General features: G+C 46.2%; 2 protein-coding genes across 3 annotated transcripts in view; both read left to right on the top strand.

Moving 5' to 3' along the window:
• The window catches only part of POLE2 (DNA polymerase epsilon 2, accessory subunit), a 30,350-nt gene extending 26,828 nt beyond the window's left edge, over positions 1 to 3,522 (top strand). For both annotated transcript variants that reach the window (XM_054971736.1, XM_054971734.1), the window contains 2 exons: positions 1,854 to 1,921; positions 3,384 to 3,522. In XM_054971736.1, the coding sequence (XP_054827711.1) occupies positions 1,854 to 1,921; positions 3,384 to 3,402 (87 nt within the window). In that variant the 3' untranslated portion in view covers positions 3,403 to 3,522. The remainder of the gene's footprint in view (positions 1 to 1,853; positions 1,922 to 3,383) is intronic.
• Positions 3,523 to 6,626: 3,104 nt separating this feature from the next.
• Positions 6,627 to 22,602, top strand: DNAAF2 (dynein axonemal assembly factor 2). The gene is made up of 3 exons (XM_054971669.1): positions 6,627 to 9,246; positions 18,380 to 18,526; positions 21,715 to 22,602. Exons 1-3 carry the CDS (start codon positions 7,054 to 7,056, stop codon positions 22,231 to 22,233), a joined length of 2,859 nt encoding a protein of 952 aa, XP_054827644.1. The 5' UTR covers positions 6,627 to 7,053; the 3' UTR covers positions 22,234 to 22,602.

The following is a 22,602-nucleotide window of genomic DNA, read 5'->3' as shown; positions in this document are numbered from 1 at the left end:
GGTGGTGACAAGTTTAATCTTTCCCAGAAATGAGCTGTTAAATTGGAGCAATTCTGAATTAGTTATACCACTGTTTTCACTTTGCAGATATATATATTTTACTTCCATGGCAAAATTGGAATGCATAGTTTATTTTGACAGTCTTTTTGTCCTCTGTACCTCAAACCCTACTGTGCTATAATCTTCTGAATAATTTGCTCTTGAATCTAGCGTAGCTTTACCCAGTTGACTAGTGCTGGAAAACTGCATGAGAACTTGTGTGTTTCGAACCCCTGGAGGAGAATCAAGACATGGGACAGTAAATCCCATGTTTTTGTTCTGCTAACAGGAGCCTTGCCCAACGGAGGCTTTATTTTTTGCTGGCACGAAAATCTTGTGCATCAGGAGAAGGCGGCATCATTAATGGAATGGATCTAAAGGATCCAAGCCATCGTCGTTTTCTTTGTGGAATGTGGGGATTTGTGTTTGCTTCTAAATGCAAATAGGATTTTACCATGTATACACATGAACAGGCATGAAACTGCCATATACTGTATCAGGCCCTTTGTCTATCAAAGTCAGTATAGTCTCCTCAGACTGGCAGCGGCTTTCTAGGGTCTCACATGGAGGTCTTTCACATCACCTACTGCCTTGATCGTTTTCACTGGAGATGCCTGGGTTGAACTTGGGACCTTCTGCACGCCGAGCAGTTGCTCTTCCACAGAACTTAAAGAAAGTGGGTTGGTACACGTGAAGCTCAGCAGAGTGATTCTCTAGGTTAAAGCAGTAAGCAATCTAGTCCAATTTCTGAGATCCAGAGAGTGATCCAGCTAGTTCAGCATGCCCAAGATCTTTCCCCCCACCCCCGCTCAGATAGTGCATAGCACACCTCCTCAGAAACGGAGAAAATCTTGCAAAGTATTGGTTAATATGGGGTATTTGTCAGGGGGATGTGCCACTGAGAAGGGATCTGACATCTGGACATGATGTTGGGCAGACATGGAGAAGCTCTTTGGAACCCAGCCAGAGGGCAGGAACTCTTCACACTGGATGTGGCAGAAGCAGCACACTCATTCCTGCTACAGCAGTGCTTACCAGATCCGTGTACGCTTCGCTCCTTTTGAACCATGGATACAATCCACAGTATCATCTGATGCTTTGGTATTCCCTATAGTTTGGACCTTGCTGAATGTATCTGTTTATTTTTAAGACTAACCAACTTCCTCTTAGTCTTAAAGGTGCTACTGGACTCTTTACTATTTTGCGACGACAGACTAAAATGGCTAATTCCTCTGGGTCTGTTTTAGACACTGAAGCTACATTCCCATTCCTTTTATGAAAAGAGGCCTCTTGAACACTTCTGTTTTCTGAACATTTCCTTTTTTTTTAGTGCCATCTTATTCCCTTTATAATCAACTCTGTCCCGCACATTTTGCTTCTGAATCCCTCTGCGTGTTTTTGAGTACAGAGCCTGCCTCTGAAAGAAGAGCATTTTCCCCCAAGGAAGGCTTCGCCCTTAGCCAAGCAGAGAACTAGGATCCCACCCAGTAAAAAGTATATGCTCCGTCTCATTTATTTTCTGTATGTTCTACTCCAGTACAGTGGAAACAAAATAATTAAGCGTACACCTCTACCATTTCCCTAGTTTCAGAATTAGATAACTTTGTTGAGTTGGTTAATGTTTTTTTAGCAATGCTGATAACTGTACCCATTTGGTAATTAAAGTACAGCCAATTCTACTGTTGAAATTAGAGCTTCCAGGTAGGGTGATATACCAAATAATTATGGGGAGGGGGGCGGGTGCTGGGTATCTGCTCAGAAAAATGGTGTAAAAGTGGCCCTTACTCGAGTATTTTTTCCCCTCTTCATCCTAGGGATCTTTTCCAAGAAGTGGCTTTGCATTCAAAGTGTTCTATCCTTCTAACAAAACAGTTGAGGACAGGTAAGAACTCATATTTCATTATCTTGCAGGAAGTGTGGCCATGCTCCAGAACATAAAATGAGGATGGTGATGCCATTTATTGGGTGGCTGCCTGTTGATAAGGGCTAAGCACACTCCTGACACAACTCTTTGTCAAGCAAACAGAAGAGTGTGTTTTCAGTTTTTGTCTCAATCACATGCAAATTATCAGCATAGGATATAATCGGGGGGAAATCATAATCATATATATATATAAATTCCTGATACACAGTGCCACATATTTAGGAGACTTACAGAGATGGATAGCCACTGGAATGGAGAGGTCTTAAAATATTTTCAAGAGGAGGGTTAATTATGATGATAACGGCGCTTATATACCACACTTCTAGACAGATTAGTGCCTCACCCAGTGCCGTGAACAAGTTAGTATTATTATCCCCACAATACAACTGGGGGGCTGAGAGGAGTGGCTGACCCGAGGCCACCTGCTGAGCTCATGGCAGTAGCGGGATTCAAACCACTAGTGTGCTGATTAAGCAGACCTCTGTAAACCTGAAACTTGCATATTCTTATACTGACTGAAATTAACCCAATAAATGGATCACCATATCAGTTTTGAATCTCTTGCCCTTTGGGAACAGCGTGACAATGCTTCGTACTTAAGATATTTTCTGAAGATAGGCAGTGATACAAATGGTGGTGAAGTTTTCTTGAAATTTTTTTCAGTGGCATTTTTTTTTTTGGCACTGTGCAGAAGCACCTAGGAAAAAAGAGTGATGGGAATCCTGCAGTTTGCCATAGCGATAGGCTGTTTTATTTGCACAAGAACAATTCTGAAAGAAAAGCAACCCCTAGAGAGTCTGCTGTATCCGATGGACTAACCCTTCTGTCTCCATTATCGTCCCCCAATTGAGTTTATAACCCAGTCTTACAGCCTTGCTGTGTAGCTGCAGTTTCAAACGACTGTAATTTTTTACTTGGGCATATTTGTGAGTTTCAGATCCAGGATTTCCTAAAAGCTTTCCTCTTGCTTTTAAATCTCAAGTTAATAAACTCGAGGCGACCCCAGCCATCTGGAAAACAACCAAGCACAATTTTAAGGGAATTAAATCTGCAGGCATTTAGTGGTACGAGGCAATCTCAGTGGACTTGTGCAAAGTACAAATAATTCCTTTTATGTTGCATTGAACAGAACTTAATCCCTCAGTACATGGGACAAAGCATCACAGATTTGTGTGATACAGGCCTTTGGGGTCTTTATCAAGCACCCAGATCTAAAATATTCACATAATCAAATGTTGGCTTAATTCTGTGTAACCATAGGAACGTGTATCTCAATGTGGTAAATTCATTGAAGTCTTTTATAGCTGTTTTTAAAGAGTAAACTATTCAGTCATGGAGCATTAAGGAAAGATCACAGCAAGTTCATTTCAGGAAACACAGATGCATTTATGTAAGTTAAAAGTGCTTTTCTTGTTTTTAGCAAACTCCAAAGTCTTTGAAGTTCAGTCAAGAAGAGCAGATCAGACAGTCTGGCCGTAGCCCTGTGGATCTCCAGATTCATGGATTTTTATTTCATATTTAAGATGAATATAGACTTTTTGTAAATAAATTTTTTTGTAAATAAATCTTCACGTGAGAAAGTGTGTTACACATCTAGCATTAAGTCTTAAAGGTGATGCCTGAAACAGATAGTTGGGTGATGGACAGAATGTGGAGTCAATGAAGATGTTAAGTTCCCACCTGGCAAAGAGAGAATTGCTTTCTCCAGCTAAATATACAACCCCTGCTACATACTCCTCCTAGGTGTGACATGTATACACACACACCCAATAATCCCCAAAATGTTTGTTTATACAACTGACAGTCTTAATGTTGTCACAGTGGTTTACACCTTCAAAACAGTGCACATTCTGAAAGACTTATTTGCCTTTTTTCCTCCCAACCCATGTCTTTTAACAGCTACCATATTTGCAAGGTCAAACGTAAGGTGTTCCAAGGCAAAGCAAAACTTAGTACATTCCTCGTCATGCCTGTTAAAAGAAAGAAGCTACAAGTTTAAACAGGGACCACTGATCGGATTGCATATGGCCTTAGGGGGATCGGGTTACAAAGCTGCCTCACCAAAACAAGGCAGTAATGAATGAAAAGGCAAACAGGACAGTCAACAGTGGCTTTCCAGCTTAGGTTGCAATTCTAAAAATACTTTACTCACTGCGTTCAGTGAGTAAAACCCACTGAACAGACCTGCTTAGGATGGCAACTGAAAAAGAGTTCTGTAGCAGAAGGAAGCAGGCTCGTAGGGAGTGTTACTGACATTTTGCACAACTTCAGCAGATGGGAGAGTTGAACAATACATTTCACTGGGTGTAACTAAAAAAATCTGAGTTCAACATTTTGTTTGTTTCAATTTTTATTCCGCCCTCCCCTCACCAGCATCATGAAAAAGTCACCATTTGAAACATTAATTGGTCCAGAGTGTATTAATTGTCTTACTTATAAAAACTATTTCTTACAAAGACTTTTTCTTATAATGACTTTTTCTATATAAAGACTCGGGCTGATTATGTTGACTGAAAATCTGTCTCTTCCAAATAATAGACTGCAGCTGAAGTATGCGTACATTGTAATACCTAGAAGTAAGCTGCAGCTATTTTCCAGCATAATCAGTTGTGTTAATCAGGGCAAAGTCTGTCTGCTGATGAAATGAGGAGAGAGAAGCCGCTTCTCTTGTGAATTGAGAACCTTGTAACAGGTAGCAAATTCCTTATGACTTGGCTTAGCTCCTGCTGTTGCTGAATGAAACTACCCACTGGCAAAAAGAGTGTGCTTTCAAACTACCTCACATTCTTCACTAGTTCTGAACTACTGAAAGCTTTGGGGGTATCAGGCTAACTTTTAGGAAGCAGGGAAGTAGGAATGTGAATGTTCTTAAAATGCTGACGACCAAAGGTTAGGAAAACAACACGTGAATGTTTCTTGCTAATATATTAACACTTTTACAGTACTATGTTTTACTCCACATTTCCCCCCAAAAGCTCAAGGTGGCATAAATGTCCTCCACTGTATTCTCACAATGTACACTGTTTACACTGTTTGCACCTGCACTTTGCACTTATATTTAATATTTGGTTAACTGGTGGATTCCCGGCTTTTTGTATTCAGTGCAACTTCCAGGTTACAACAATCCCACGCTGCCTCTGATATAATGCCTAATGATGACAATAGTTTATAATGATACCTAGACAGACTACAGCTCCAGTAAGTGTGCCTTGCTGGGCACTTATGGACAGACAAATGGGACTGAAGCTTCTACTCCAGTCTTCTGTTCGGTGTAACTGGCCATCATCCAGGCTATGAGCTGCCATACACAGCACGCAAAACACACCGTGCTGGAATGCTGGCATTATTTGAATCCAGATAGTAAGGAAAGCGAGCCTTTAGAAAATAAAGGTTGTCACTAATCAATGAAAAACTTAAGATGCTGACTGCTTAAGTATATTTATTGAGAATTACAACTTTGTTCAAAATAATGGCATACAAGATTTCAGGCAAAGTGTGAAAATGAACCTACAGACTGCCCAGATTTCACTAGTGTATACAAGTTTACTTAAGAGCCACATAAGAAGGGCCCATATCAAAGTGCTCTTTTCAATCCACATAAGACTCTTTCCACAGGCCTCACAGAATTCCCTTCTTAGAGCTGAGCTTCTCTCATAGGTGGAACTATTATGGTTTGGTAACTCCATCTGACTAGTCAAAAATCTACACAATCACTTTCAGCCATGGCCTTCTCAGATACATAATAGAAACTGACTAGTCCTTTCCCCCAAGTATTTCACAATATGTACCCAAACGTGTTAATGCATTCCCATTTGCAGCCCAACAGCACCTTCTCTTGTACACTGCGCATGAACAGAGGGGCTCGGCAGCCACAAAACTGCTGGTGGTGATGCTGGGACGTGTCTAACCTTTCCCACTGGTATTTAAACCTATTTGTGAGGAGCACAAGTGGAGGTAAAAGCTGGGGAGGGGAGTTTTAGGGCATATGTCGACTATTCTTTTGCCCCCGGGTTCCTTTGTGGCTACCACCTCTGGATGCAATTTGGATCAAGATGGCTTTGGGAGTCAGAAATGTTTTAAATATTAGGGAGAAACAGCGTTAGTGCCTGCTGCGTCAGTATAACAGAATTTGGCTCTATGACTTTCATGCAAGGCTATCCACTTGGGTTGCCAATTCCAGGCTGAGAATTCCTGGAAGGTAGAGCCTAGGGAGGGTGGGGTTTGGGGGTCTCAGCAGGTTACAATGCCAGAGAGTCCCTCCTTTCAAAAGATGCCATTTTCTCCAGGAAAACACTCTACAGCCTGGAGACCAGTTGTTCTCCAGCCACAGCCTGGAGGTTGGCAAGCACACTTATCCTGGTTGGGTTGCCAGCTCCAGGTTAGGAAATTCCTGGAGATTTTGGGGGTGGAGCTTGGAGTAGGTGCAATTTGGGAGCTGAGGAGCCTCAGCAGTGTATAATGCCCTAGAGTCCATCCTCCGAAGGAGCTATTTTCTCCAAGGGAATTGATTTCGGTCAGCTGGAGATCAGCTGTCATTCACGATGGTTGTTGCGGATTTTTCCGGCTATGCCATGGTCTTGGCATTGTAGTTCCTGACGTTTCGCCAGCAGCTGTGGATGGCATCTTCAGAGGTGTAGCACCAAAAGACAGAGATCTCTCAGTGTCACAGTGTGGAGAAGATGTTGGCAGGTCATTTATATCTACTCAGGAAGGTGGGTTTGGGCTGAGTCATCCTGTAAGAGCTTCCCAGGGTGTGGAATGATAATGGAGGGAGGCTTCACTGCATCCTGAGGAGCTGTCATTCAGGCTGGAAACCCTATTATCAACCACTATTGTAATGAACTGGGGTTGGGGGGTGACTGTAAGTAATTTCATGTTATGACTGGAGAGCAATGCAAATTCTCCCACTAACAACCCCAAACTAAGGCCTTGGCTCTGCTCGCTGGTCTCCATAGTAACCCACTCTGAAGCGGGCCTCGTTTCCATAACGACCCCCGCCGGCCGCCATTTTGTTTGGCTCGGTCTCCACGGCGACCGGCCCCGTCGGCCTTCCCAACGGACCTTCCCGCTTCCCTCGGAGCGGCGAGGCCATGGCGGGCCGCTCCAAGCTGGAGGACTTGGAGCTGACGGGCGAGGAGGTGGAGCGGCTGCGCCAGGCCTTCCGCGACGAGCGCTTCCGCAGCCTCCTGGCCGAGTACGCGGCGGAGCTGGCGGACCCGGCCCAGCGGGCCACCTACGAGGCGGAGGTGGTGGCCCTGGAGCGCCAGCGCGGCGTCGAGGCCCGCTTCCTGCACCCCACCCCGGCCTGGGTGCTGCGGACCAGCCAGGCCGGCACCCGCCGCTGCTACCTCAACGTCTGCAGCAACGCGCTGGTGGGGCGGCCCGAGGCGCGGCGGGAGCCGGGGGGCAGCCGCTGGGCCCTGCCGCACTGCCTCTCGCCCGGCCGCGAGGAGCTGGGCCGCCGCCCCGGCGCGCCGCGCCGCCTGCTCTACGACGTGCTCTTCCACCCGGACACCCTCCGCCTGGCCGCCCGCTCGGCCCGCTTCCGCCGCCTGGTCGACGAGACCGCCCTGGAGGCGGTGGAGAGGCACTTCGAGCCGGGCCTGGACCGCGCCAACGCCGTCCCCCTGCGCGGCACCAAGTACAAGGGAGTCCCGCAGGCCAGCCTGCTCCGCACGCCTCTCCCCGGGGGCGCCCCGCCGCCAGCAGAGGCGGAGGAGGGCGGCGCGGGAGACCCGCCGCTGCCGCCCAGCCCCTACGCCTACCCGCCGCCCCAGCCCCGAGCGCCGCGCAGCCCTCCGCCCGAGCCGGCCCCGGCCGCCGCCACCCCGCGCTGGACCCTGCGGCAGCGCTCCTACGTGGATTGGCAGGACTACCGCTGCAGCCGGGACTCGGCGCCCAGCCCGGTGCCCCGCGAGCTGGAGGTGACGGTCGAGCTGCCCCTGCTCACCGCCGCCGCCCAGGCCCAGCTGGAGATCCGCGGGCAGGAGCTGCAGCTCGACTCGCAGCGCCCCGCCGCCTACCGCCTGCGTCTGCGCCTGCCCTACCCGGTGGACGAGGACCGCGGGCGGGCCACCTTCGACAAAAGCAGGAGGCGGCTGGTGGTCACCCTGCCCGTCCGCCCCAAGCCCGGCTTCCTTGGGCAAGGCAAGGAAGACCCGCCGGAGGAGGAGCAGGAGTCACCGAAGGTGTCGTGCGCCGCCCCGGCTGACGAAGACGGCGGCGACCTCCCCCAGGATGGCAGCGTCAGCTCGCAGGCCGGTCCAGTTAGCCACGTGGGGGCAAACCACGTGGAGCTTCCGGTGTGCGCCGAAGAAAGCGCTCCGGCCGCAGTTGGGACTTCTGCGGGAACGAGCCACGGTCGGGGCGCTGCTGCTGCTTGCCCGGCCCCTGCCGATGTCCACGTGGGCTGCATCGCGGAGCCCCCCGGCTGCCCCGAGATCGGCGACCTGACTGCCCCCGCCTCCGACAGCAGCCCCGATTCCACGCGTGCCAGCGACTGCCAAGGCCTCGAGCCTGGCTCTGGCCCCGAGGGGTGTGTTGGCAATGCTCTGGAGCTTCCTGCGGGCGGCAGCATAACCGGCCCCTCTTCACCTGTAACTCAAGTGGAGCTTGGGACTGATACGGAGAAATGCCCCGAGGTCACCAATGCCATGCCCTCGTCAGACCTTGGTGATGCCACGATCCCTTCTGCAGACCTCTGCGGTATCACCTCTGAGTCCCCTGTGACCTCTGAATACCACCACCTCTCCGATCTAGGTCAGAATATGGAAATCTGTACCAGTACGGGTGTCTCCTGGACCCCTAGAAGCAGTCCCGAGGCGGCAGCCGGCCTCCATACCACTCCTTCTGCGGATCTTTCTGTGACTGCCCTCAGTGCTACAAACACACCTCCAGACTCCCCTCTGCTCTCCAGGACAGACCTTGGTGTTGACCCAGAGGCTGCCCTGACCTCTCCCAGCAGCCCAGCTCCCCCTCTGTGTCCCCCTTTTCAGTGTACTCAGGATGAAGAGGCCTTGGTGCTGCTCTTACAGGTGCCAGGCATTGTTCCCCAGAGCCTTAAAGGAGAGGTGGGCACAAATCACTACAGGGTGAGCTTTGCCAAGGAACACTCAGTTCCCTACATTCTCCTCTTACGGCTTTCCCCTGAAAATAAATTGACTTCTCCAGAAGCTAGCATCAATGTGTCATTCAATAATGCTGTCATTCACCTGAGGAAGGCTGCTGAGACCACAGGACTTTGGACAAAGCTGTACTTTGGCCTAAATGAAGATACCTTGCAGGTAATTACCTTTAAAGTGACTTGGTCATGGGTTACTGCAGGATCTTAGTAATTTGGATATAACAGGGGCTGTTAATTCTTGCAGGGGTACTCTGTGGCTCATGGGGTGCCACATTTGCAGTTGCAATCAGCCAAAAGAGCCACATTCATTTCCATCCCTGGTATGAGGCCTACATGAGGCTTGTTTCCTCTGCCAGGAACTATTGCACCTGCCAGTCACCATCCCCGTTGGGCAATGACCTTGCCTGCTTTCCTAAAAAAGAGCAGAGAAGCAGAGAAGTTAGCCGTGTTAGTCTGTGGTAGCAAAATCAAAAAGAGTCCAGTAGCACCTCTGACGAAGAGAACTTGATTCTCGAAAGCTTATGCTAAAATAAAATTGGTTAGTCTTAAAGGTGCTACTGGACTCTTTTTGATTTTGCTAAAAAAGAGCAGATGCTACATTGGGGAACAGTGTTCAGAAGTGCCACAAGAGCCACGTGCAGCTCCCAAACCACTGAACGAGTATCACTCATTTAATATTTTGCCCTTCTTCCAAGTTACTCAGAGTGGTGCACCCCCATAATAATCCCTTGGGATACATTAGTCTGAGGGCGATGATTAGCCCAGAGGCACCCCCATGAACTGCAGGAATGAACAGAGAGTTGAACCTGGGTGTCCCTGGTCTTCATCCGACTCTCTTACCGTTGTCTTCCTTTGTCTTCCTTCTCTAAGTGAAGACTGAACTTTTGTCTCTGATCTCTCTAGAGGAGCTCGAAAACGTCTTTATTTTTTTAAATTTGTTTACATACAGAACAAACAACAAATATGATTTGTGGGTGTTTTATATATATATATAACTAGAGTATGTAGAAAGCAGTTCAGGAGAAAAACCAGAGAGCAAGGTGACGTTGGATGTGCAGCATTGTTCAAGAGCCCCATCTTTTTTGGGAGGGGGATACCTGGTTCTTTCTACTGATTATCACCCATTGATTGTTTTGAGCTTCCAGCTCATAGGGCCAGGGAGGAATACAGCCCCACCCAACTATCTCCACTTCCCAAAGAACGCCTACCACCTCACCCCAGTCTGCATCCCAGAGTTCGGCAACCTGCTGTAGCACAGCGATTAAGTGGTTGGGCTGTGAATCAGCACTCTGTTGGTTCAACTCCCGCTACTGAGCTCTGAAGGGTCAGCCACTTCTCTCAGCTGCAGCTCCCCAGCTGTATTGTGGGGATAATAATAACACTGACTTTGTTAATCGCTCTGAAAGTGCGCTAATTTGTCCGGAATGGCAGTATATAAGGACATTGTTATTATTCATGATTGAAGATACTGAGTGTAGTGAGCTAGATGGACTTGTCTGATTTACAGTTGAGCAACTCCTTAGAGAAAGCTGGGGGACTGGAGAAGAGGTGGCAATTAATGGATAGCTATAATGGGAGAGGCTTTTGGAAGTATTTCAGTCGGAACAGTAGTTTTTGTTATCCACACGGAAGTGATTCTTAGAGCTGTACCGGAGCACATCGCTCCATGTTCCGGAGCAGCTTGGCCCTGGGTGTGCTTTATTCTCATGAGTTTGTCACCAGAGAACGCCTTTCACCATGGTCATAAGAAGTCTGACTTAGAAGCTGCACTTATTGCTGTGGCTTTACTTGGTCCTGGTTGCGGCATCATTTTGGGGCTTCTTGAGGGAAAATCTGATTAAACTGCAGGCCCTGGACAGGTGCCAAGGCCACCCACCCGGTGAACAAACAGGTGTGATGGTTTAGGATGTCGTTGCTGTGTTTGGGGCAAAATAGGAGGTGCTACTTGCTTGTTTTGACTTTCAAGTGAGTTCGGTTTCAACTTCTGCTCCTCAAAGGCAGTATTTTCGTCAGCATCTTTACTGGCAGCACTTGGCAGGTGCTCCTGGCTGGCATTGTTTAAAAGTTGTTTTCATAATAAACTCAGACATGTAACACAAAAACATAACTACATAATCAGGGAAGCTGGTCTTCTGGCTGAGTCTCTGAAGAGCTGGATGGGCCACAGGTCTAACTTAGTGTCTGTGAATCTGAGCACTGCTTCTGTTTTCCCTGTGTTTTGTCCCAAATGGGTTGAGAGAGAGCGAGTAGCCCAAGATCATTCAGTGAACTTCATGGCCAAGTTGGGATTTAAACCCAGCTCTCCCCAGCCGTACCGTGGCTCTCTAACCACTCTACTGTCCTTGTCAAAGCAGCTTAATCTATTCATCTCAGGTTTGTTCAGTATTATCCCCATGGGGCCTGACTTTAGGCTTTTGTTAAAATTCCAGGGGAAGAGATTCCTCCTCCTTGCTACCACCCCTGTTGTTGTTATTTGTTCCCTAATTGCAAAAATGAGCGTATTGCCATCAGTGAGTTCGTCATGTTTTGCTATATTCACACTTTTAATTTGTACATGTATTTTTAAAATTTCTTCAAGCAACCCAAACTGTACGGTAACACTTGTTTTGGTTGAGATGAAAGAGAACTGATGGCAGCAAGCTGCTGTTGTAAATCTTACAGCATGCCGGCAGAAGAGACAGGAGAGAAGAGTTCAGAAGCACACAGTTCACCCACAAGACCGCTTTATGGCTCTGCTTTGACAGAGCCGTATCCCATCTTGATGCTGAGGCTGTGTCTTGTCATATACTTTTCCTACTAATTGCAGACATCTTAGTTTCTTTGAATTTTGCTGTCTAATCCCCTCCCCCCCCCACACACACTTCATTCATATTTTGGAATTTTGTTCACCATCATCTGGATGTTTGATGTGTGGAGAAATCCTGTCTTGTGGTGGAGTGCTGGATTGAGTGGTCTTCTAGTCTCTTCCAAAAGAGTCCAGTAGCACCTTTAAGACTAACCAATTTTATTGTAGCATAAGCTTTCGAGAATCAAGTTCTCTTCGTCAGATGCATGATACAAACTGGTCAAATACAGAAGAGGAGGAGGGAGAGGGGAGAGAAGGGGACATATATCAGAAGGGGACAAGATGCAATTAGCGGGAAGGCAACCAAAACATTCCTTTGCTAGTAAATGAAAACATCTCCTTTTGGTGTGGAGTCAGTTTGCCGTGTTAGTTTGCAGCAGTATAAGCATCCAATTCCTATGTAGTATAAGCCTTCGATAACCACAGCTCTCCCTGCCAGATGCATCTGACAAAGAGAACTGTGGTCCCCGAAAGCCCATACCAGGCCCATACTAGTCTCTTCCCACGCTGTGATGATGATAGAGGTCTCTTGTTTGGTCAACTGTGAAAGGGAACTGTGGAGTCTCCTTGCTCTTGTTCCTAAGAGGGTTGTGTCATTTAAAGAGGCAATCTGACCTTCCATTCAAGGTCTGCTTAAAGGTCACCAGCCTGCTAATTGAAGATTTGGTAGATCAAATGTCGGTTTGAGTTTAATTTTTTGAAATTTTATTATCTCATTCACTATGGATCATTGACGTCTGAGAGGCAGAAAACGACTGTGGCATTTTTATCACACGCCGCAGAAAGGTCATTAACACCGTGGTTTGCTGAAACTGTTAACTCCTTTTGTCAGCTGTTGCTGTTGCAGAGGAGGGTTGGCAGCCTAGTATGTTTTTCTAAGCATGGGACTAAAGTGGGATTAAGTTATGATGCTGTTAGAATAGGAATGCTAGGTTTGCTTAATGAATAATTTGGATCCTGTCGTCAAAGCTTCAAGGTATTTGATCATGGTGGCAGGGCAGAGAATCTAAAATGTGTTCTTCATTTGTCACTTTTGAGAATCTCTCTGTCTGTGAAAATTGAGGCTGATTTAACTACGGGTGAAAAACAACCTCATTTTTGAGCAGCCATTAATAGTAGAATGTTCCATCTTTCTTGTAAAGGAAGTTTAAGTCAGAAAAGTTATTAACCTGCCGATCAAGCTGCTGGAAGCCTTTTTGGAGCTGTTTTAATGCCTGCCATTGCAAATACCTCATAGAATGCTGTCCTGCACTCCACCCCAACACCGAGGCTTTCATCTTGTGCTGCTGTTGAGATTCAGACTAGCTGATCTCCTCTGCGCTGGGTATGAATGATAAAAGCCCGAGAGGCTCTGAGACCTGCAGATCTAAGTTTCTTTTGAACTTGCTGTCTGAATTGCACAGTAGAGGGGCCTTTACATAATGTAGCTCTAGCAGATGACCTATTTTAAAATGCCTGCAGTCTCCTTGAGAGATGCTTTCAGTCCTAATTGACACTGATCGTTAGTGGTAAAAGCACTAGATTGGTCTTGCTCGTTTTTCGGTCACAAAAACTCTGTATGATTTAAAATGGGGAGTGATGCTCAAAGAGCTCTGTGAGCCATATGAAAAAATTGTGATGTATGGTTCGGAGCTGAAAAAATAACAACAAAATACATTTTCCCTAGTTTCCTATATATCAGATAGAAGACAATGTATTCATTATAATGGAAATGTTCAAAATAACAGGTGAGAGAGTGAGTGCGTACGCATGCAGACTTTACCAGTGGCAACACAGAGGCCTCAACCTGTGGGCAAATCTGCTGTGGGCAAATCTGTTTCGGCTGCTTTTCAGGGGAAAGGAGAGTCTCTTGAAGAAGTGGTTAAACGGTCGGTCGTTGAAGCTATGAAGCCCTTTGCTGATAAGCTAAATGAAATCGGTCAAAGGGTTGGCTCAGTTGAGAACGAAGTGAAAACCATTAAAGACGTAGCGTCTGGGGCAGAGCAGTCTGCTCGGGAAAACGCAGTACTCATGAATGCAACAAACAAAGAAGTAAAGCTTTTGGAGAATCAATTGATAGGGTTACAAGTGGATTGTGCTCAGACGGTATTGCGTCTTCAGAATGTGAAGGAGGAGGAAAGTGAAAATTTAAAGGATTTGGTGTCGGAACTTTTGGCGTCATCCGCAAAGGCAACTAAAGAAGAGTTAAAAAGCGATATTCTGGAAGTCCGCCAGACATCTTCAAAATATGCAATGAAGTGTCAGCTGCCTCGCGAGATTATTATCGATTTTTCATCTAAAAAGACTCGGGACACCATCTTATATAATTTGTACAATGTGGACTTGGACTTTCTGGGTAACAAGGTTAAGATATTGAAGGACGTTCCATTTTTAGCTCGGAAAAGAAGATTCAAATATAAAAGGTTTGCAGCTCTTCTGAGGAAGCGTGAAATAAAATACAAATGGTTATTTCCAGAAGGTATTTGGTCCAGTTGTAAAGACCAACCCTACAAGATAACATCGGAAGTACAGCTGAGGGACTTTGTGTTTAATCATCAAGAGTTCCAGCAAGGAGAGGATTTAGAATCTGAAGGAGGGAGTGGGGAGGAGGGAGTGAGCGCAGCCACTGTAGCTGTTCAGAGAGAGCTGCGACCGAGACGCAGGGTGGGGGAAGAAGATCTGATCCTGACTGTAGTTCATATTTTATAAGATCTACCAATCTAATAGCATATTAGAAAGTTTAACTTTAAATAATTGTATTATGAAGGGAATGCAATACTTATAGATGTAGTGTGTGTTTTTCATATGTTGTTTCTTCCCTTTCCCCCTGTTCCCTTTTTCCCTTTTTGTAGTTTTTGATGTTAGTAATTAAAAATAAAAAAAATATTTTAAAAAAAGAGAATCACTTTTGTGCCATCTGCCTTTTCAGCCAGCACAGACTTTTATTTAAAGGGCAGGGTCCGCCGAAGCCTTGAGGTGCATTTTGGAATGTGCACTGAACTTCCCTGGCTCTGCTGCTCTCTGCCTGGCACCGGGGGCTGACCCCAAAGGCCCCCTGAATTTCCAGTGTCGTTTGGAACGGACAGGGACTGTAGCCTGAAAGGGGTGTGTGTGGGCTCAGAAGCCTTGTGGCTCTCCAGACCTACACCAAAGAATGCATAATCATAATAATATTTGATTTATATACTGCCCTTCAGGATGACTTAACGCCCACTCAGAGTGGTTTACAAAGTATATTATGATTATCCCCACAACAATCACCCTGTGAGGTGGGTGGGGCTGAGAGAGCTCCAGAGAGCCGTGACTGGCCCAAGGTCACCCAGCTGGCTTCAGCATGTAACCTATAGTTCAGAAACCTGTTTTCCAGGGTATGAGCTTTTGCAAGTCAAAGCTCTCTTTGTCAGATACAAATAAGAATGAAGATCCATCAGCCCTTATATCCAGGTCAATAAGTGGGAGAGGTGTCACAAAGAAGGATTTGATGGATCTTCATTCTCATTTGTACCTGAGGAAGTGAGCTTTGGCTACAAAAGCTTATGCCTGGAAAATTATAATGGTCTTTAAGTTGCTACTGAACTTGAATTTTGTTTCACTGTCCACCTGAATCTATAATTCAGAAAACATAGGGTGACGCATTGAGACGGCAAGAATTAGTATGATTTTATTCCGGAGGTCAAGTGGTGTTAGTCTGTTTCAGCAAAAATAAACAGGCGCCAGGTAGCACTTTAAAGACTCCCAAGTTCTTATTCTAGCCTTAAATTTTCATGTCCCATTTCATGAACCACCAAAGATGGTTAGAATAAAAACATGGTAGTCTTTAAAGTACCATATGACTCCCTTTTTAAAAATCGTTATACTCCCAGCTATTCAATATGATCAAAATTCATTACAAACTAACAAATTATAAACTAGCAAATTAATTATAAACTAGCAGATTTCCAGCAAAACAGTGTTGCTGCGGCCAGTTAATGGTATTTGGTGGGCTCCGATACTGGGTGTGACTGGTTGAAGCCAGTCTTAGTTGTGTTAGAAATGCCTCCCAACCAGTCTCCTATAAGGAGGGGCTACATAACATCTGCCCCCCCCCCCTATATACGAAGTCACAGTATGACACCTGCTCGTACTCCCTCCTCCCTTCCTTATATTGGCTGGGATGATGCAGAGAGAGCCGCCATCTTGGGAATTTATATGTACTTATTGCTGACTTTAATTTTAATGTATTTAAATGATTCATCTGTTTTATGACACGGTTGTAACCTGCCCTGAGCCTGCTCGTAGGGAGGGAGGGCTAGAAATCGAATACATTATTAAATTATTATTAATTGAATTCAGAAATACTAGGATAAGAGACCGTGTGGTCTGGCTGGCGTCTGCAGATAGACCAGAATCGGACATTACATTCTTATTGATTGTACAATCAGTAAATAATTTCTTCTTGTTGTTTGATGAAAAGAAACTAAAGATCCTTAAAATATTGCATGGATAGTAAAGTATTTTTCATTCAAGCAAGTCCCTAAGTCAGAAATCTTTTACCTAACATTAAGGTACAGGCTAAAACAGGTTAAAGGGGTAAGGACTCTTTTATAATTAGGAGCCAAACTACATCAAAATTCAGAGCAAGAGATCAACCAAGAGCCAGAATAAGAAAGCCCATTTGAGTAACTGAAAATCTGCAACTTTTCTGCAGAGTAACTGAAAATCTGCAGTTCTGATAATTGGCATGCTGATTAATAAGCTATAAAGCTTCTGTTGCTCCGGCACTGGTGGTTGTGAACCCTTTGTTGTGCTCACACAACTGGCAAAAATCATCTTTATACTGTACACAAAACTCCGTGGAAACCAGGCAAGGGGATCTCTAAAAGAGCTGGTTGCTGTAAATCTTAGTGGAAAATATGCATCTCCTTCCATTTACAAAATAGGAGTAATATCTGATGTGTTTATTCCAAAGGATAAAGTGTTGCCTGCCTTTATTAAACCATAGATGGCTCCAGGTTGTTTCTTCTTTCTCTTTTATGACTGTGTGCAGCAGGTTGCATTAATAAGAGCTGTAACAATTTGTTTTTGCAGCACAATCTACTTTTAAGTTAACAGCCCTCAAGACAAACCCACGCCCTTGGCTTGCTTTTCCTTTCCATCTGGCAGGCTGCATTTCCACACCTTTCAGCATTTTTTACCAGCCCTCAGTTCCTACCAGTTTATTTTATAGATCTGATAAGGAATTTCATTGTGAAAGCTTCAGAATACCAGACTCGGCTACAGTTAGAGGCTTGTGCAGTGTTTGTGTATTTCCAGTGATGGGGCAATGAACCTCAAACCACCCTGGACATCCTTTTTCCTCCTGCATGTTGGTACACAAAGAGAACCCAATTCTGCTGGATATGCAAGATGGCCTTAATCAAGTCACATATCTTACAATCCAAGGGCTGCTGTGCCTTAAACACAGCACAAATTCAACACACAAAGCTTTTCCTAGCTCGCCAGGGAACAAATCTGGGATTATATATGCAAACGTTTCACTTGATTAATTTTTCTTTGTCATGAATCTAAAATGCACAGAAGCCATGCCAGAGGAAAAAATGACAAATCTTTTATGGGCATAGTTTTCCACTTTAAAAAAAAGTGTTTGCTAAGTTCTTATGGTTCTGAGTAGACCAGTATTTCTGCATACTGGTGTACAGATTTCTCTGTCAATATCACCTAAAATGGAATTGGCGTTATATCACAACCAGAGTTGCCAACTGACTTTGAAAAACGCAGCCTGGAGTGCCTCTTGTGTAGTCGCAGTGTGATTAGTAGAAGTCAGTAGGTGAAGCAGTTCGTGTTGTGGAGATCGCCCTTTGTCATCTTCTCATGTCTGTATGTGAACATGTTTGCATTGGAGGAAGGCTGCCCTGAGCAGAGTGGCAGGATATGAACTGTGGTCTCCCCATTCCTGGTTCTGAAGTTCTGCATTTAACTGGGAGACAGCGATGTCATCTGGTCAGGGCCTTCTGCAGATACCGCCCTGCAGTTGGGCAGAATCAGCAGTCACCTACCTGAACACGTGGTTTCTCTGTGGTAACCCCCACCTTATGGAATGGCCTGGCTGAGGTGGTCAGGAAAGCTCCCACTCGCCTGGTTTTTCACAAAGTATGAAAGACTGAATTATTCTGAAGGGCTTTCTGCCCACATTATAGCACTATGTCATAAGAAATAGCTCAGAGAGCTGTCTTGGCAAGTACGGGGACTAAACCCTATGCTATTGGATATGCTTTGTTTCAGATAGATTTCATTTCTGTGCTGGGCCTTATGTTTGTTTAAAATTTTTCTGAATTCCCTGAATGTCCTGTTGTTCATTACGGTACAGGCAGTACTGTACAAGGCAGGGCGCAGTGTAAGCGTTTTAAGTCCCATCTTTAGTAGCCAATAGTAAAAGCTGTTTAAAACAGACCAGACACCCTAAATAATTGTGCTTCTCTCACCCCTTTAGGAAATGTGGTTTGTTACTGAAGACAACGTTGCTGAGTTTCTGGGCAGCCTCCAAAGAACTTCCTCCCCTAGCCAGCCTGAGGTGGAACATCAGCCATTAATTGAAGTGCTCAGCATTTCTGAGGGCCAAAGTCAGATCCGATTAAAGGTAAGGGATTTGTACCCTCGCACAGGAGCAGCCGATTGCCCTCCAGCCCCCCCCCCCCCCCGGCACAATGTTTGCAACACGTCTTGTTTGAAGAAGCCTCCTGCAACCTTTTCCTGCCACCGCTACCCACACACCAGTGATCAAAGTCTTCTTAGCAGCTCTGTAGAGTGCTACTAGGTGTGCATTATCTGTTTAGTACATTTCATCCAACGCTTCCCGCAAGGAACTCAGAACAGCATACATGGTTCTCTCCTGCACTTTATCCCCACAACAACCCTGTGAAGTAGGCTAGGCTGAGCGTGACTGGCCAAGCTCAGCAAGCAAGCTTCATAGTTGAGCTTGGATTTGAACGCAGGCCTCCCCAGTCTTAGTGTATCTACTTTACTACACAGAGCCTAGTCAACCTTGAACAATCTACCCCCTGGGGCCGTCAGCAGCAGGGGACAAGCATAACCAGGGCTCAAGTGTGACTTCGGTTGAGTTCAGGACAAGAATAATAATAACATTCGATTTCAATTTATGGAAGCCCTGGGCCTAAGCTTTTGGGAGGGAGGCTACAGTGAAGCATGAAAAATAAAGAATGTTCCTAACTGTACTTACCTCTGTTTGCTACTTGAACATAACTGGAGTTTCAAATATTTATATGGAGCGAAAAAGTACAAATATTTTAAGTAATCCCAGAAACATTTGGGAAGCACACATCTGGTGCTGGGCTTTGATCTATCTGTGGGCCTCTTTGACTGCTGTGGTTTGGATGCTCATTAAGGGCTTTGTGTGTCACCCTCTACACAACAGCAAGAAGTAAAAAGGACAACAACAGATACAGCCACATAAGATTCGGCTAGACTGCTGCCTCATTTTCAGAGGCCTGCAGAGAAGAATGACCCAACCCCACGCAGAGGGCTTTTGGCAGCTGCTTTGAACATGATCTGACACAGCTAAGGGTTCAGTTCCATCAGCTCGACTGAACTCTTGGCACACAGCAACCATGGCAGGTTCCTAAGGACCTATTCTTGGATCCCAAGGAACTGTTTCTTAAATGACTACCTCACCTCACCCCAAAACAGAGGGTGTACAGATTGAACTTAAAATTTTTAAAATGCCAGAGGAGCGATAATGAAATGATCTGGGTTTATCTGCATGGCAGCCTCGCACCAAATATTGCATTTGTAAATGTTTACTGAAGCCATACCCTGTCCCTAACCCTGTGACGGAGCCCCAACAGGCATTTCGCAAGCCACTGAAGTTCAGGGCTAGCTGCTGAACTTCTCTACTTGTTAGACGGGTGGAGTACTTGCGCCAATTGCCCACATTAAGGAAAGGAATTGAATGGCAAAAAAAAACACCCACTTTGCAAGTCATTTTAATTCTGCAACTAGGTCTTAAAACAGGGTTTCATGGTTGTGTTCTCGATTCCATATGAAGCTGTATCTTCTCTCAGATTTGACCTTGCTCTGGTTTCTGTCATCTGTTTGCTACTGAAAACCTGATAGTTGGAATGACTGTCAATAGCTGGTATCTCCCCTGCCCCCAGTGACTCGGCAGATGGGGTTTGCTCACTGCTGAATGCTTGACAGATGAGCATATTTGGGGGTGGGAAGAATTTTTCTCCCAGCCCAGATTGCCTAGTGAGGCTGGGGAGGTTTAGCCCTTCCTGTAGGATTGTAAATTGGCTTGCTTGTTTGAGTCATCCGGATCTGTTTGTCCAGCAGACACATTCTGTAATGCATCTGTTTGGTGTAGCACACTGTGGCTTGGATTGCAACATGGATATGAGCATACCTGGCCAGATGGAAAATGGGTCCCTTCTAACTATTATGTGGCACAAATAACATCAAACCCTGTTTGAGCCCATCAAGCTGAGGCGTGACAGCCTGAATAGCAGGTGACAGTGGCCCGCCTCTTGACTCGGATACTAGTTTCATCAGCACTTCTTATTTTAATGGCACCATTTGCAATAAAAAGGCTTGGACAAGGTCTCCGTTTCCCCATTATCTGTGTATCTTCCTACATATTTACCAGAGTGATTGTGCTCCTCTTCAAGGAACCCGCAAAGCAGACCGTTCAGTGCAAAGTGATACTGCTGAAGGCTGTATGGGTTGTTGGTTGGCAGTAGGAATGAAAAGCAGCACACTGCTCTTTTGCACACACTGCACACGCTGCTCTTTTGCAGCGTGTGCAGTGACAGGCAGCAGATGGTGCAGTCACTGCTTGTGTCTTGGGATTGCAGTAGCCCAAGACAGCCGATGAGGTGGGCAGCCAGGGGTGGCCAGTTTCTGGGCTTTACAAGAGCGAGTGGGTTATAGGTACTGCTTGTTTGGCTAGGAAAATGAGATCAGCTTGGCAGTCTTCCGTGTCGCCCAGAACTTTGCCTGGGCTGCGTGTAGTTGCTGCTTTGGAGGACGGGTGAGGACGGGGTTTGGGCCTGTGATATTGGCAGGGAATGGAGGACGCTGGACCGCCAGGACTGCAAATCAAATCCCCGTGTGTTTCTCCACATCTCGGCAGCAGTGCCGAGACTCCAAGTGCAGCACCGTGGTTAGAGTGTCAGACTCTATGATCTGGGAGGCCCAGGTTCGAATCCCCCCTCTGCCATGGAAGCTCAGTGAGCCTCAGTGGAAGCGACTAGGCCGGTCACACTTTCTCAGCCTAACCTACCTTGCAGAGTTGTTGTGAGGATAAAATGGAGGAGACTGATGTGAATTTTGGATTCCTATTGGGCAGAAAGGTGGAGGTATAAATAAAACAAAGCTCCTCTGAGACTGTTGCTCTACTTAGTCTACCAAATATTCAGTAGATACTTAAAAACAGATATCAACAAAGGGCCAATTTAGTGTACTGTAGATAGCCTGAACAGATAGCCTCGTCAACTGTCTTGTAAGCTAGAACCTCAGCTCTTTCAGGGGCACACAAAACCCCCTATAGGGCAGCCAGAACCCTAAGCCAAGCACTAGGGCGTGGTTTCAGTTTATGTCGAAATGCTTCATCGGCTTTACTCATTTGGTAAGGCAGGGCCTGCTTCCTATCAGGCTTATGAAACTCTCCACCTCTGCATACAGGAAATGTAGCCACACACCCGCACAGGAGACCAAGTTGTTCCTGTTTGGGGAATAAGCCTGTTTCCGGCTTAGTTCTCCACCTTCAGCCTCCAACAGTCACCATGTTTGTTCTCCTCTCCTCCTCAATAGGCACAGGAGCTTAACAGCCTTGAACTTGGCAAAGCAGAAGAGAAGATCAGTCCCAGGAGAGAGGACAGCAAACACCCATGCAGTGCAGAAAACCGCCCTCTTATTCCTGGCCCAAGAGGAGAGCACGCCAGGCAAACCGAAAAGGCCGCGGACTCGCTCACAGCTGTGGAAACAAAGGAACGTGCTGGGCGGGGAACGCACCATTGTTTGGAGCTTGACCCTGCAGACTCCAGCTCGGCTCTTCCGGGGAAGTTGCAGATAATGAAGTCACAGGAGTCAGAACTCGCTTTCCCCACAGACCCGACGAGAGCCGCATCCACAAAGCAAGCGCAGCTGCATGGGGGTGAGTGTGCCAGAACAGAAGAGGACGAGTGCTCGGACTCTGCAGAGAGCAGCAGGCTGGCGGCCCCGGTCTTAAAGGAAACTGACATGAGGGATGGAAGCACACAGTTTATTACCCATCACACAACACAGTGCGCCGTCACCTTTCAGAATCCTTTGCTATATGAACTAGATTAACTAGGTGCTGTTGGGCTATTAATTGAGATTATTTCTATTGCAGGTGCCCCCCCCCCCCCCGCCCAATTCCTGGTTATTTGTCTCCTTAAGCAAATGGAAGACTGCGGAGAGACATGATTAAGTAACAAAGAACTGATTGGAATGAAAACATTTGGCTGTGATTTGGAGGGATTTCAGAGATGGAGAGGTGGTCTGTTTGTTGGGGGCGGGGGGGAAATTCAGCTCATTAAAGTCTGGCAGATTTTGCAGTTAAGTGAGCTGGTTTCCCTCCAAATGCAAAATCTGGTTTAGCTGGGTAACCAGGAGACTATTGAGTAACTGCTCTTTTTGGACCATAGGCAGGAACCAGCCGGAGCATTTCTTGTGACA

Source organism: Eublepharis macularius, chromosome 2, assembly GCF_028583425.1.
Source record: "Eublepharis macularius isolate TG4126 chromosome 2, MPM_Emac_v1.0, whole genome shotgun sequence".
NCBI classification, from domain to species: domain Eukaryota; kingdom Metazoa; phylum Chordata; class Lepidosauria; order Squamata; family Eublepharidae; genus Eublepharis; species Eublepharis macularius.
Note: the sequence above shows the minus strand (reverse complement) of the source record. Positions and strands in the feature narration are given on the sequence as shown.

Coding starts and splice junctions, on each gene's coding strand:
- DNAAF2 (XM_054971669.1), top strand. CDS start 7,054: ATGGCGGGCCGCTCCAAGCTGGAGGACTTGGAGCTGACGGGCGAGGAG. Junction 9,247..18,379: donor TAAATGAAGATACCTTGCAG/GTAATTACCTTT, acceptor TCACCCCTTTAG/GAAATGTGGTTTGTTACTGA. Junction 18,527..21,714: donor AAAGTCAGATCCGATTAAAG/GTAAGGGATTTG, acceptor CCTCCTCAATAG/GCACAGGAGCTTAACAGCCT.